Source organism: Cyanistes caeruleus, chromosome 12 (assembly GCF_971803275.1).
Source record: "Cyanistes caeruleus chromosome 12, bCyaCae1.hap1.1, whole genome shotgun sequence".
NCBI classification, from domain to species: domain Eukaryota; kingdom Metazoa; phylum Chordata; class Aves; order Passeriformes; family Paridae; genus Cyanistes; species Cyanistes caeruleus.
The window spans coordinates 7,726,211-7,742,226 of record NC_141712.1 but is presented as its reverse complement, the minus strand read 5'-3'; the positions used below and the strand labels follow the sequence as shown (position 1 = coordinate 7,742,226).

The 16,016-nt window shown below is 39.9% G+C and overlaps 1 protein-coding gene across 5 annotated transcripts in view; it reads right to left on the bottom strand.

Annotated features, from left to right (window-relative positions):
• The window catches only part of LOC111934657 (uncharacterized protein F13E9.13, mitochondrial-like), a 36,796-nt gene that overhangs the window by 6,982 nt on the left and 13,798 nt on the right, over positions 1-16,016 (bottom strand). For 2 of the 5 annotated variants that reach the window (XM_086848220.1, XM_086848221.1), the window contains exons 6-7: positions 15,000-15,127; positions 9,509-10,445 (exon numbers count right to left, since the gene is read on the bottom strand). In XM_086848220.1, coding sequence (XP_086704346.1) covers positions 10,255-10,445; positions 15,000-15,127 — 319 coding nt within the window. In that variant the 3' untranslated portion in view covers positions 9,509-10,254. Of the gene's footprint in view, positions 1-5,361; positions 7,910-9,406; positions 10,446-12,027; positions 12,141-14,999; positions 15,128-16,016 lie in introns of those variants that run through there. The other 3 variants (XR_015275562.1, XR_015275563.1, XR_015275564.1) reach the window with 3 other exon arrangements.

Below are 16,016 nucleotides of genomic sequence, written 5' to 3'. Positions count from 1 at the left end.
TCAGACTTACTGCTCATTTCAAGAATTCTCACAAGCATTAAACTGAGCATGTATGTAAATATTTGCAGGACTAAACTGTAGCCACAATTTCAAATGCAATCAGGATATGTTGTGCTCAACTGTAGTTAGGGTCCAGTGTTTTGCTATTTTTTGCTGTTCTGGTGAAGTTTCTTAATTTGTTTTTCTTCTAAGCTACTTCCTACAATTTCACTCACAGGGAAATGAAACATAATTCTATAAAGCCTAAAAATAAACTCAGATCTGCTAAAAAATTCATCATTTCACTCCCAGGCTTCCACCAGCTGGGCTTGTCTGCTTTAGGTTTGACACCCCTGAGAGCTAGAAGCATGACTTACAAAGATGAGCAAGTTTACATGAGAATGATGAAAAGATCCATTTTTTTAATCTTTGCTTTGCCAAAATACCATCCAGGGCATTTATTACTTGAAGACATTTATTTTTGGTAATTTCTCACTCCCTTTTAATACCGTACTTGCGTTATTTGCAAATTTGGAGAGGTAATACCCAAATCCATTTTTTGCTTTATATGTGCTTCTTTCAGGCTTGCTCATTACATTCGTTAAACTATTTAATTCTCAAGGATGTACTAGAGATACAGTGAAGACCCCCTGAACACCAGTTAAGAATAAACCTGTAATGAGAATAAATTACACACGCATATCAATTGCTACAAGTCCTGCAAGGAGTGAGACCTTTCTGCATAAACATCTGCTGCAAAATTAAATCTGATCCATTAATAAAAGCCCTCCCCACCCAAACTAAACAATGGATGTGTAACAGTTACTCGTTCAGTTAAAAGAATAAACCTTTTAAATAAATAAATTTGTGCTTCACCAATTTATGTCACTGTGGTACTTAAGGCGAAACCTTTTAAAGGAATAGATTTACTGTGCACACAGATCTCCACTGGGTATGTGTAATTATGCAAAGGAAAGGCATTACTTTTAAAGTGGATGAATGGCTGATACTTTTTGATTTACTGCTAGAAACAGAAAAATGGTAATGGCATGAAATAAGCATTTGCAAAACCCTTTTGGCAGACGGAAAATGTTTGATTTACCTAGGGCATCTATCAGGTTCTATATTTTAGATCAAAGGAGATAAATGGAAAGGCAAATGGATATTTGGAAAAAAAATCTACTGCTTTTCTGTCAGCCCTGCAAGTAAGTTAAATGTTTGAATGAGGAAAAAGCCCAAGGCTCTTTGGATGGAAGGAAGTCATGATTCATCACTACTCTGGCAACTACAGCTTTCTGTATTTACCTGAAAAGGTGACATGGAAGTCATTGTCACTTTCTCATTCTAGGCTTGATTCTGAGAGGTGATTTTAAAGGCAGCTGGCAGAACTCAGCATTTCCATCTGACACTTGCAGACAATGCATACCCTGGGTCATATTTTCGTCTCAGCTCCACATTGTTCACTTTCCTTTCTGGTTTGAATTCCCATTGGTGAAGGAAATATGTTCTAGTTAAGACACACAGATGCAAAATCAAAATCAATACCTTCTCAGATCCTTTTGAGACCTGTGCCATAGGAAAGAACCCTGAAGGCAGGGCAAGGCTGACTACACAATTACCTGTAGCAATTCAGGAGAACCTGAAAAATCAGCTTCTTCATATGGCAGAATTCTTCCTAGAGGTTCCCAGTAAAAAGCATGATTTCTGATTGTGCCATGATCCAGTTCTGAACTCTTCCTGCACTGAAATGCATTCCCTGGAGCTGTGTGGTAGAAGCACTGTATCCAACCCTCAGAGCACCACCAGCCCAGTGGTACATGTGCTGCACAGATGGCCTGAACGTGCAGAGTTAATCCAAAATGTTTGGGACACATCCAATTTGTTGTGCTTGTGGAAATCCACAGGAGGGCACACGCACAGGACCCCCAGCCACATCAGATGCAGTGTGAGTGTGCACACCACGTGCAGGGGCACTTCCAGGGAGTGGCAGGTTGCTCTACAGGCACAGTAGGATTAGCTCATGTGCTGAGAAAAGGCTGGGATTACTTGACATCTGGAAATCCTGACAAACACATAATCCTTGCACATAACCTCTTGGCAAAATGTGTGGCCTGGGAAGGACATGTCTGGAGAAATTCAGCATGTGTCCCTCTGCCTGCTCCGTCAGGAAATGATGGAGAGTAGGGTATGGCCTCTCCAGCTCTCTCCACAGCATTATGAACATGAGCAGCAAATCCATCAGCTACTTCTGCATGCATTTATTCTGTGAAAGGGCTGACCAGCTCTTGAAAGGCCAAAGAGCAATCAAAACTCATATCTTTTGCCTAGACAGGTAAAAAGCTGTCAGGGCTTGTAATTACACAGGGAGCTGGCTGCTCTCTAGGATGCAAAATAAGCAGATATCTGTGACTTACATGGCCTGTATTTTTAACTCAGTAGCTTACCCTTGACCACTGAAATACTGGAACAGGTTACCCAGAGAGGCTGTGGAAACACCATCCTTGCATTCAAAACCTGACAAGATGCTGAGCAACCTGCTCCCACTGACCGTGCTCTGAGCTGGTGGGTCAGACTAGATGCTCCTTCCAGTCCCCACTGTTCTGTAATTCTGTGGTGAAGAACTCTCCCTTCAGTTTTGTAGATGCACCTCCCTTCTAAAAAGCAGCTCATTGATCCTACCTCTGCCTTAAGCCATGGTTACCACTGTGGACAGAGTTCAAAGGTGCTGTGTTTGTGGAGCAGGTCAAATCCTCTGCAGTGATCAAACAAAAATGACCAAAACCCATGAAGTTTCATCAACAGGAGATCAAGATACATGATGCTGACCCTCTGCTTCATTCCAATACCTGTGACTGCTAAACAGCCCCTATTCAAAGGGTTTTACATGCACAGCTCCACAGATGGGCAGAAAGCCAGCACATCTTCACACCAGACTCAGGAAGCAGCACCCAGACCTTTTGTGCCCACACACCCTTCAATCTCCCCCCCTCTCTCCCCAAGCTTATCTTTAGTTATGTCTTTCTGAAGTAACAATCCCCCTAACACAGACTTTCACATACATAAACTCCTAAAATCAAGACTCACAACTCTAAAGTCACCAAAGGCAGGATGCTTGTACACCCATAAGTCAGTGTACTTCTGCAAGCTGAAGATTTGTGCACATCCAGGGCTAGCTGGAAATTTTACACTTTGGCTGTAGAAAAAGCTTCCATGCAAGGAATAAAATAAGTGTTAAAATACTGAGCCAGAAGTAAGGCCAGACCATATTTCTCCTCCTGTAATAAATCAGCACTATATGTATATATTAAATCCAATCCCTTGATGTGTCCAGTTTCAGTAATAAAAACTTAGTGAGCAGGGCAAAAGTTATTGGGTAGAGATCAATATTCTTGCTTGTTGTCCTTGATTGGCAATAATGTGACGCTTTCTCCTTGACTGTAAGAGGTGCTTTTGTGATTTGGGAGCATAAAGAAATTCTGTACTTGACAGATTTATACAGTAGGAATACGCTAATGTCCTTTGACCTGCTTAAGAATAAATACGACCTACCAAATTGTCATTTTTATGGGTATTTACAACTGAGGCACTTTGTAAACCTTAGAACTAATATTTCCCAAAGGAAATCTGTGCTCTCGAATCTTGATAAATTATTGAAAAATACAAGCCACTACCAGCCCTACAAATTTTCTCTTCTCTTTCTCCTATATTTGGTTACATAGGAGTTGTCAAAGCAGACTGGACCACTGATGTATTTCACCAGGTACACTGCTGCAGCCATGGTTAGTGCTTCAGAGGAATCCTATAGAATTTTTGGCTATTTGATAAAGGTAGCGTGAAAAAAAATTTCCTAAAACTTGTAGGTTTTCAGTGCATGACTGAAATATTAGTTACAGAATTCTTTAAACTCTCAAATTACTGTTAGAAGAATATTGCAAACTATAATTTCCACAGCTCAAATACCACCAGCTGCATTTGCTCTCATAAATGCTTCAGCTGATAAACAAATAACACAAGGAGTAGAATAAACCAGCCCAATTCACCCAGATGCCAGTGCTCACAGCCTTGTGTGTGTAGTACAGATATTCCTTAAATTTAATAATTGTTGCTAACCAGCATCCCTAGCTCCTTAACTCTGCAGGCCAAGTGACCAGAAGCCTTCACTTAATTGCTGTGTCTCAGCTCCACTTCACCTCACCTCCCACCCAACTTGCCACTCAATTTTTTTCCATCATTTATATTGTCCCTGCCCTCAAAGGTTTCAGAAAAGACAAACTGATTTCCCACAGAGATGGGAACTAGTGAGCTGAGGACCTCTGCCCATCAGAATCTTCCTCTGAAGAGGAAGATGACAGCACATGACTATCTCTATAGCTTGGTCTTAGGAAAGAGAAAGTTTTTGACACAGAACTGATTATTAATAGTGTCATCCATACCAGAGTTATGAAAGCTATTTCCTTTTATACTTATTTGCCACCTGAAAACTGGCACTGCTCAGGACAGTATCTAAGATGTGAGACTTACAGAAGCTTCTTGTTTCACCTCTTGGTTTCATCCCTGCACAACAGTACAGAAGCTCTCAAAGACTCTAAACACACCAGATTTTGAGTAAAGCATCATGACGTGGCACTCAGCTCTACTTTTACAAGGGCAGCTGCTTTTCTGTTTTTCTTTGCGCATCTGTGGACAACAAAATCTTTTCTCTCTCACAAGAATGTCTTCATTAAGTCAGTTTCTGCCTTCATCTTATTCTTGTGCATACTATAATCTGTGTATATGCACAAGAAAGGCTTGAGAAGCAGACTGAAAAAACAGGAAGCTGGAATAAACAATGAGGCAGGAACTGCAGGAAACTTAAGCATCTTTTCTTACCCTTATTGTGCTGCCTTCGTTTTCATCTTTGTTTACTGCTAAATTTGGGATTCCTCCTACATTTGTATGAAACACAATTTCAATGTTCTGTTTCGTGACCCCTTTCTGAAGCAGTGACATAGCACATCCAACAGTGTCCAGGCACAAAGTCAAACAATTCTGAGTTCAGCTACTACCCTGAACACTTGGTTTCATTTCAGATTTGCCAAATTTAGATATGTAATTATTTTTTTTTACACTTAACTTACATTTTTACACTTAATGTTGTTCATGGAGTGATAAAAATAAATACCCACCAATTCAGCAGCTCCTACTCCCTACCCTGAATATTCCACCTCCCTTTGCACAGGTGGGAGGACAGAGGGAGGAATTGCATTTTAATATACTAAACACTCAGTAACCCATGCACCAAACAGCATCTCAGCATCCCATTCATGAATGTCCCTCATTCATTCATCACTTATTTTTAAAGGAGTGACATCCTTTTAAAAAAGAAATTATGAAGCATTAACATTTGCTGGTGACAATGATTTTACTTCATGAAACAATGAAAATTTGAGTGACAGGAAACAGAGGAGTTAAACATAGATACAGAGTAGTAGTTTCAGCCCAAATCAGCAAAATCCCTTTTTAGCACCTTGAAAAATACCTATTTAAGATGATCAATTTTTTTAATCAAGATAATTACCCTCACACATCTTTTCCTATCCTTAAGTGTTTAACAAGAAACACCTTAGGCTCTCCTTAGCTCTGCTACTTCTAAGGATTCTAACTGTAAGCAAAGAAAGATTATGTTGTAAATTGCAACCCTTTTACTTCATATGAAAGGCTTTCCTGTTTGCATTGCAGGAAGACTTTTTTCCTACCTTTAATTATCTGTGATTTTATAAATTAGGGTGGAAAAGCATCTACTACTCTCAAGATTTCACCAGAGACCACCTGGCCTTTTAGTTTGGCTGAACCAAGGGAGGGTTAGGTTGGACATTAGGAAAAATATCTTCACTGCAGGGGTGGCCAGTTCTACTACACACCATGGCATTTCAGCCCACAAAAGCAGTATCTCAGCCCAGTTCTCCACCCTTTCTGATAAATACATTATATGTACAAGAAAAAAGTCCAAGTCAGTTTTATTCCTAAACTCAGCTTCCTCAGCACAGCAAACACTGCCTGGATGTCAGGGCAAAGTAAGTGAAGGTTTAAGTTGCCTTTAAAGGATTTTTTGTGAAGATACATGCATCTAAATCTGCTCTTGAACCAAAGGGCTGTGAATTCCAAGCTCGGATTTCTCTAAAGCCGGCACTTTCCATATTGCCAAAACTACCTTGCAAAGCCAGCTTTCACTTAGGAAAAAATGTCTCCCTGAGCACCAATACAGCAAAGACATTCTTAGAAACACAGTCTAGGTGCAAGTTCACAAAGTCTCAACTGAAGAGGCTGCAAACAGCCTGAAAATAGAGCAAACACCCCTCTTCACTTCTCCCAGGAGAGCCATGAAATGGAGCAACTTGTCGAGGACTTCAAGATTCTGCTAAAGCCAAATATTTTGGTTTCATTTGCCCTTCCTCCTCTGCCAGGGCCTGTCTGTGAGTTCTCACATTCCTCAGTCTCCCCCTAGTGAGGAGTGTGATGGGATAGGTGTGGGAAACAAGAACTGGACTCCAACTTGTGCTCAGGGAGTCTGTGCAGTCAAAATAATGGATGACAGAACAGCCCAACAGCTGGATCTGTAGCTAAAATGATACTAAAGAAAATCTTGTAAGTTTATATAGTTTCAGCACCAAAACAGAAAGATGGATGAGTTTTTACTTAAGTCCACCTAAAAATACCTGTTTTATGGATGGAATGAGAGTTTATGAAGATTGATACATTGATTTAGACCACTATTATTAGCACAGTGTTTTATTTATCTATAATTTCATTAAAGAGACTCCATTTCACTATCTATCTTTCCTGGTCTAAAGGTGATACTGAATCTTCACATTAAATCATTTCCTACACAAATGGACACTTGGATTTTCTGCTGGTTCATAGGTTAACAGCAGCACCCACCTGTGAAGTTTGGGTGGGCAATTACTATTATATTTTCACAACCTATTGTTATTTTTCTTTCTGCTCAGCACAGAACAGACACAAGTAAGAACAGTAACCTGCAAGAGCAAAACCTGAGAGAAAGAAGAGATCCAACAAGAAATGGAGGCCACTATCTGACATTTCAAAAGGGCAAATCGAAAGCAATCAACACCCAACAAAACGCTCAGTGTAAGATGAGGTGATAGCTTAGGATATACTTAGGGTGGTGTAATGAGGCTAACAAGTGCTGTGTGTTTTAATGTAAATTAACACAAGATAATCTCTTCACATATTTAAGTGATGCACTTCAAGTTAATTAATACATATTTAATAGAAGTCTTCTTGAACAGCTGTTATTTACTTCTGGAGTTTCTACACATTAGCACTGGCTGCTTTGTTCTGCTCTGAAGTTGTTCATGCTCCAAAGTACTTTTAACTTGGGCTGTATAAAAATTGAACAGTCTTCCCAAAAGAGTCAGCCTTTCTGATAACTTAATATTTTCACGTTAAATATTCAAACACTTGCTGAACAAAAGGTCAAATTCTACTTACAGCATCTGTGTGAAACAGGCAAGCAGATGCTTAATGCTGCTAGACAAATACTTTTGGCACAATGAATGATACAGAGCTGGTGATCAGTCACAGTTTCAGGCTTGAAAATCAGCTTTCCTTTACTTCTGTTCCCTAAATTCTGCACTTACCTTTCATATGCAACAATACAGACTCAAATTATGACCTGTTCCTTGCACAAGTGCTGGTGTTCCTTAGACAGTGGTGTGCTACATGAAATCCTGGCAGTGAAAGTGCTGTCTATAATATTCACTGCATTATTACAAGTATTACACCAATTCACTGAGGCTTCTGTCTTAAACACCCACTGTGTATAACATCACTGCCTTTAGATCTTGCATACAGCACTGAGGAAGTTCTCACTTACCCCCTCCTTTTATTCAGATGAAAACCCATTTGAGTTTCAGGCACTTCTGAGTTTCTAGGATGTAAGTAGAAACCAATTCAGAAAATACACTGGCAAACACAAAATCCTTAAACTCACAGTAGTGAACATGACTTTTGACAACAGGCACCAGTTTCTTTGAAAACAACTATCCCCACTGAACAATCCTTATCAGTGTATCTGTTGTAGTTTTCATCTAAAGATTTTTACTCTTGTAGCACTAGAGCACCAGTGCTCATTGCTTGCACATCAGCCTTTCAAGCTCACAGGTTTACTGAAAATAACTTCCAAAGCTGGTAGCAATTGTATTAGTGCATACCTGTTGGGACAACCTTCACTAAATCTTCTGTGCAATTCTATATGGAAACACACAAAACTCTCCTGACATGTACTGATATGGCTGATTTAGGCAGACTGATACTACTGGTATCTAAATGAATTTACCTTTATTTTAATTTAATATGGTAGTTTTCACAATACAGAGGATATAAAATAACATTTGTTACTCAGGCTAAGAATTGTAAGACTAAACCAGATCATTGCTTTAGCTGGCAAAGCTGCTGTGGCTGTGTGGAACACAAATTCAAAAAGCATCTTCATGATCCTTAAATAATTCTGCACTGCCTCTACCAAGAGCCTGGAGTGAGAGCTGCAGGTGCAAGGACTGAGGAAGATGACCTCCATTCTCCCTTCCCCATCCTGAGTGTGGCTGGTACAAGCTGGCTTAGGTTCCAGCTAGAATCAGTCTCCTGACCCCTGCAAGGCCACAGGGCTGCTCCTGCTGGCACAGGGGTAGGGTTGGGACACAGCTGCTGCTTGAGGGAAGCACCACTACACACAGATTTAAAGTGCCTGTGTAAATGTGAACTCCAACAAAGCAGTGCCAGACACAACAACCAGGCACCTGAAAGGGTTACTGCACATTGAAGCTGTGTCAGTGCATTTAGGAGAAAAAGGGAGAAAAGCCATGGTTTCCACAGGGCCTAAAGAACCTCTTTTTCAGTAGGTCAACACACCAGAGATTTCATTGCTTTTGATGGGAAACAGACCAGTCCAGAAAAAAGACACCTGAGCAGACAATCTCATACTGTGACACTCTGGAATCAACCATACTGTGAGGTTCTGGAATCACCATTATGTTAACCAAACTAAGTATCTTGAAAATCTTTTTGTCTTTGGAAGGAGGATGTATCTTGTTCAGAGAAGCATTGGTGCTTTGCCAGCTGCCACAAACCCCATGTTTGTACACTGGCTTTGATACCCACAATTTAACTTTCATTGGCATCAGCAGAAGCCTGATGTGCACACATCAAGGAAAAAGAGATCCCAGAGAAAAAACTGAGCTCCCAGTCCCAAGGAAGGAAAACATATGCCCACATTTTGTACAGCCATGACATAACAGGGATTCCTTAGGTTCTTTTAAGATCCTTAGAGCTAAAGGATCAAATTTGAAGGGAATCTCTTACAACATTCACAGTGAGACTGTAATAGATTTCCCTACATTTTGCATGAAAAATAAAAATCTCTGTTTACCTGTGGCTTTGGTAGAAAGGTTTCTATTGTAATTATATCTTGTGTAGTCCAAAAAAGTTTTTACATCACTATTATTAATCTAGAGAGGTACAACGCTGCAGGTGCTTGCTGAAAAATAATAAACCTTTATTAAAATTTCCAGTTTTTACAAAAGCATTTTGACTACATTCCAAATCTACTTAAAACGTAATTAAATATTTACATATATTCTCTAATAAGTATTGTAAGTAAATCAATACCCCAATTATCCTTAAATTTTTGTGTGGTATTACAAAAATGTAGCAATTGTATAAATGCACAATTCTAATGAAAATAATAATGATCTTGAACTTTAAAAGAGCCCTTCATTTGGAGAGATGAAAGCTCTGTACATTCTTTCATTCATTATGTCTTACGGCCCCTGTGTGATGTAGGTGCTATTATCATCATTTTACAGATGGGGAAACTGAAAGGCTAATTAACTTGTCCAATTTACAACACTTTTAGCTGTAAACTTAGGACATCCTGCTGTACTTAAAGGCAAAACAGAACTCAGCTCACCTGTGATGAACATTTTCTAAAAATTCTTAAACTCCATAATCGTTTAACTTATAGGAGAGAATATCTCACATAATATTCCAGAGTTGGCTTTGCATTGATGGTAGCTTTGAGTACCACAGAAATGTGCTGCCTAGAGCAGCAGGTTATTGTGAAGTATGTCACCAAGCTTCCCAGCTAGTAATGGAGATGATGTGCGTTTTTATTCGGTGTTATTTGCCATCCGGCCACGATTTGTGCTTTAATTCTGTAGGATGTACCACGCTGCAATTCTACAAACACACACAAACAGAAAGTGCTTGCTGACAAACTCATTCCCTCAGCTTACTTATGTGTTCCATGAATTTCTTGACTCGGTCAGGATCAACAGCATTTGCCCAATATCCCTCTTTCTTGAAATATGAACCAATTATTAGAGCATCTGCATCCAAGTAATCCCTCACATTCTCCAGAGTCACTCCGGACCCAACCAGCACAGGAATCTTCACAGCATGCTTCACCTCTGAAGAGAAGAAAACCAAAATCAGGGTTAATTCCTGTCTTTGAAACTCTCTCCATAAAGACTCTAATTTGCCTTGTTTTCAACAGAAAAATAAAAGTATCGAGAAATTTGTGATTGTGGTATTTATTGCTTCTACTGCAGAATGAAAGAGGTTCTCCAGAAAAAACCTCTAAACAGAAAAAAGAAATCTTACTTTTTACATTCTGTTGTCTGGAATGCTTCCTATATTTGCTTGAATGAAAGACAGCAGGGATCATACAGGCACCACTGACAGCTCAGCTAGTTTTTCCAGAAAGCAAAAGCCAGAAAGAGAAGAGGTCCTTTACCAGTATGAGGAATGACAATGGAATAAAAAAGCCTCTTATTTTTCCTATATACAGTGTTACTTAATCATCTGACCTTTCACCAGGTTTCAAGAAGAGAAACAGACGAAAACAAAACTCAAAATATATACTAGCTTTGGGAGGAGGAAAAAAAAAGCCCAGTTCAAGAATTACTTAAGCATCCTTCTCATCATTTTATGTCAAACTGACCATCCAAAGAGTGACTCATAAGACTGGATGCTTCATCCCTTAGAGCAATGTTGTGAGCCATTATTTCTGACCTTTAAAAACATATAAATTTGCTTAATTAGTGATAAACTGATGGTAAGGTAGTTATAGCTTGAGGTAAGTAGGGAAAGCACACATGCAACAAATAAAAGTCTGCTTCAAAACACTGTTTAAATGAAGTTTCATCAGAAGCCTAACTTATTAATTATGCTTCAGGGAAGACTAATTATTTATCACCTTCCTACTTCACTGAAGAAAAGGGATCAATTAAAATGCTCTTGAATCTCTTTTTAGGTCACATGCTCTACCATTTTTCCATCTAAGAACAATAACTCCTTCTTAAAAAGATTTTAACACAAAAATAAAACCATTCAACATAGCCCTTCCTGAAAATGTAAAACAAATCAGATGGATCATGCATATACGATTAAAACTTGTTATTTCTATGCATATTTGATATTCTTAGTCATTCTGCTTACAGCAACAAAATAATTACTTTCTAGTTACTTATAGCATTATTACTGATATCCTGCTCCAAAAAGGATTTTATTTATATAATATCTATATGCTCTCAGGAATATCCTTTCTGCTTTATATCAATACCAGTGCATGATTAAGGTGCATCTGACCATAGATTAGTGACAGTACTTGACTGAATCCCCAGAGGAACCAGGCTCCAAGTCAATATTTATTCTTACAAGTGCATAAAGCACATTAGCAGGGAGTTGTTTCATAATTATTTCCCATCAGCAGAAAAAATGAAGAGCCAAATAATTAAACAGAGCATGTTCATATGGGTCTGAGACAACAACTCAGCCCTGCTGGGCAAAGGGGAAAACCCAGTGAAACCTGAGACTGATCTGAAACTCCAGAACAACCCAAAGCCTTCCAAAGTGGGAAGGAATCAAGTGCTGCTGTGATCCACATGTGACACACAGAGTGCACACTCATCTCCTGGGCTGGAGGTTTACTCAGAATGACAATGTGAAGAATGGCAAAGGGAGTGCTCAGTGTGCAGTGAGATGTGTTACCTCATTAAGCATGCTACAGATGCTACTTTTAAGTCCTTTCCAAGCACATCAGGGCCTAAAGTTGATTAGTAGAAGGTGATTTGTGTATTGGCTGTGCTAGCACAAATTCTAGCCTGTAAAAGAAAATAAAGCAACAGCAGTGAGATGTGCTTTTGTATGGCAATGTTCAGTCACTGTCAAAATAGCTCTAAACATAGAGCTCTGCTTCAAATATCTCAGTTTTCCTGGCATTCTTTTTCTGACTTTTTTTTTTTTTTTTGACACAGTGAGAAAAAAGATAATTTTGTGTTGTTACAGTAACAAGACACTGAAGTTTACACAGATTTCTCTGTTCCAGTGTACTGTAACTAGAGGGCACTGTGCTCTTTCTTGTGGCAGCACTGCTGCACACAGGTCTTCAATAAAACCCAATGCAATCGTGCTTGGTTGCAAAGCACAATGAAAGCATTTGAACTGTGGTATGCACAAGTTTCATGAAATAAAGGCCAAGTGCTCCTAGCTTGAAAACAATGGCAAAGAGTGGTATAAAAATAAGCACCACTGTGCCAATAACTTGCTCGACTACTCTTCTTTAACAGCTTTCTCATTGCAGTGATCACTGTACCATACACAACGTTATGTTTATGGTAATGCTCCACTCTTAACACATTTTAGGTTTTTAATTCAAAGGACTCTGTCATTAAATTTCAGGCTTAAACAGGAGATGTGAGTGATCAGTACTTTTTCTGTCTCTGAGGGTATCACACAGGCAGCAGCCTCTATTTTGGCCATCAAAAAATGAGAGGGTGAGTCAGTCTTGAGGCCCCTTTTATGAACAGTAATTAAGGAGGTGACAGTCACAGCCAGGTGTTGGATTTCACTATGTACCTGTTTTTCACAGGTTACTCAGCTGAGATGCTTTGCTTTGTTCAAAGAAGTAACTGAGCAGTCATTATGCAAAGCTTTGGTCACTCAAAATACAAACTGAATGCAAAGCCAGTATTTCAGCAGTTACAGCCAAAGAAAAAACCTGATGGGTTCACACATCCAACCAAAGAACATTCCACAAGGCAGCAAACTGGAACTTCTATAAACTCTTAGATGAGAACGTGGTTTATTAATGAACTGTAATTCAAAATGTTCAGCTATAATTCTTGCTCCTTAACAACATGAAGCCTGATTTTTCAGACCTCGTACTCCATCGACATCTGGTGCCCTGGAGTGTCCAGGCAGCCCTGGAGCAGAGCCTGCCAGCCTAGAGAAGGCAGCAACACAAACTGCAAACAAAACCTGACTGAACACAGATCTCTGCCTTGACAGGGAAACACTTCCCACAGCCCATCACAAATCAATCAATTCCACACAAAGACACAAAGGCAAAGCCACTTCTATATTACTGCACAACAAAGCTGAAAAAGAGACATGACAAAAATCTCATCTGTCTCTCAGCTTTGCTTTCAAGAGCTGCTTTGCAGTGTGATGAAAGGTGCCCAATTGTATCACCGTAATACGGCACTGCCGGGGCTGCATCAATTCCTGAAATGCAAAATCTCACTCACATCAACACCAACTTTGTAGACTGTAGATCTGATCCCTTTTAAGAACCTCCTGACACAGATATGCCTAATTTGTAATTTTTTTTATACTGTGGAATATTGATTTTTAAGTTCTTCTCAACTGTTTTAAGACATCTTTCTCATGAGAGGGCCTGCTAACATCCAAAATGCTGTGATCTAAGTACAATAAACCCGTGATCTGCACACTCTTGCTTTCATAACAAATCCAAACACAGAATTAATGTGTACTTCATTACAGCTGCCAACTCTGATTCATTTTGTTCTTTGGACCCAGAAAGAGAAAGAGACAGAGACTGACAAGTTTGTTCACATGAAAGAAAAGCAGAAGCTATGGTTCTGTCTGGTTGGGGTCCTGTGACAAAAAAAGCCTCTGGGCCTACAGGGCAGGTTTTGCTCTGGTGCAGGAAATCAATGGAGGTTGCATGTGAATACATGAAAGCAGAATTTAACCTAAGATTTTGCCCAAAGAAATAACAAATATTTTTTAAAAATCACTTAATCTGCATTAATATCAGCGGAGACATTAAGTACAAACAGGGATGGATCTCTAGACTAAGAAAATGCTGCAGTCTCTACAACCTGTTGAGGTCCAGGTTATCTCTGGCAGGTAAAGTATATTTTTCATGCTGATCTGCTAATTTAAGCTGAACACAATACAGTGCACTGGAACTTCAAAACATGCCAAGTTACAGCGTGTGAGGTAAAGTAAAACCTAAAAAAATATACATTCTATTTTATGTAGTGAGACATTCAAATTCAAGTCATTGATCTAAATTAAAATTAGTGATGAAAATTAAATGTCCCCATGACAGAACTTTAATTCTAGCATGGGAGCAATACCATTTCATGAACACAGCCCAAACTTATGCCAATATAAAAATATCAAGAATCATAGCACTTTTCTAAAGGTCAGAACTCATAGGTCAAACGAGCCTCCCTTGACAAAAAATCCACACTATTTAAAAATTATTTTGATGTTAATATCTTCCTGTCTACCAAAGAACTTGTATTCTTTCTGAAAATCTTCCAAGCAGTACTTTCCCTGGTATTAATGTTTGGAACAGTGCCTTATCAAAATGCCCCTTTTCTTGCAGGAATTCCATTTTCATTGTGAAAGATAAAAACACCGAACTCTTCAGTGGAAAGATTTATGGCCAGCTAGTTAGTGGAATATGGCTAGTTTCCTAGGGTTATAAAGTAGCTTTTTACAAATGAAACAGTATTTCCTTTCAGCCTCCACATCATTCAGCGTTATAAAAGCTTGGAATTATTGTCATTTCTGCCCTGTACAAACTGTTGTATAGAAACATACCCCTGCCCATGTAAATAACACCCAGGTATGTTCATTCTGATCAAGTCAGAGCCCACAGTGGAGTTTCTCTCCCCACTGCCCCTCCCTGGCAGGCAGGCTCTCACCTTGCAGCTGCTGGGGGTCCGCGGGGTGGCCGGTGGCCGTGCCGGTCAGCACCACGCCGTCGGCCAGGAACAGCTGGGCAGCGCCCGCGGTCTGCGCCACGCTGACATCGGCCGTCAGGGCGTGAGCACTGCGGGGACACGGCCGTCACTCTGTGCCCTGCTTCCCCATCCTCCCACCCACAGAACCCCCCGGGGTTCACACTGCCACTGCCACCCGAGCAACAGGTAAAAACCAACCTTTTCCTGCAGTGCCTGGACGGATGGGTTATTGCCCCGGCTCTCCTGGCTCTGGAGAGCGAGTGCTAAGTGTGAACCACCAAGTGTCAACTGAGACAGCTGCTTACATGTCAAGCACCTGCATTTCACAAGTGTTGAGCACACAGAGCTCTCTGACTTCGAGTGGGAGTTGTGGATGTGCCCTCATTCATAAATCAGATCCTGTTGCCTAGGACAGAATCGACAACCTCCACAAGTCCAACTAACAGAAAGTATAGTTAATACCTGATATAACCACAGGAATCATCTTACACAGCAATTACAAACATCAATTACACCTGCATCCCAGCTGTTGCACAGCAGGCTTTGATGTATGGGTGACACACTTGGTCTGAAACCTATCGCAACAGCAGCTATTAATTTATGTGGTCCCCAACTTGGAAAGAATTCCGGCCATTGCTGGTTGAACACCCGACACTGTTGTTTCTGTATTTAAATAGAAAACAACAGCTATGGCAAACATGTTGCACTGCTGAGTGGTGATGGCACAAGAACAGTATCTCCTCATTTAAAGAACAGGAGCGTAGCAGCTCTCAGTGGCAGCTGCATTTTTCTACATTAAAAAGCTCAACCAAGTCCTTCAGTTTCCTTCTGAGCTTGTTTCTGCCTGAAACGAAAACTTCTTCCCCTTCCTTGAAGGCCAGCTCTTCATCAAATGGGAAGTATAATCCAAATACCAATTCATCAACTGTCAAGACTAAGAATAAAAATGACATGATGCAACTTCATTTACAGAAGGTC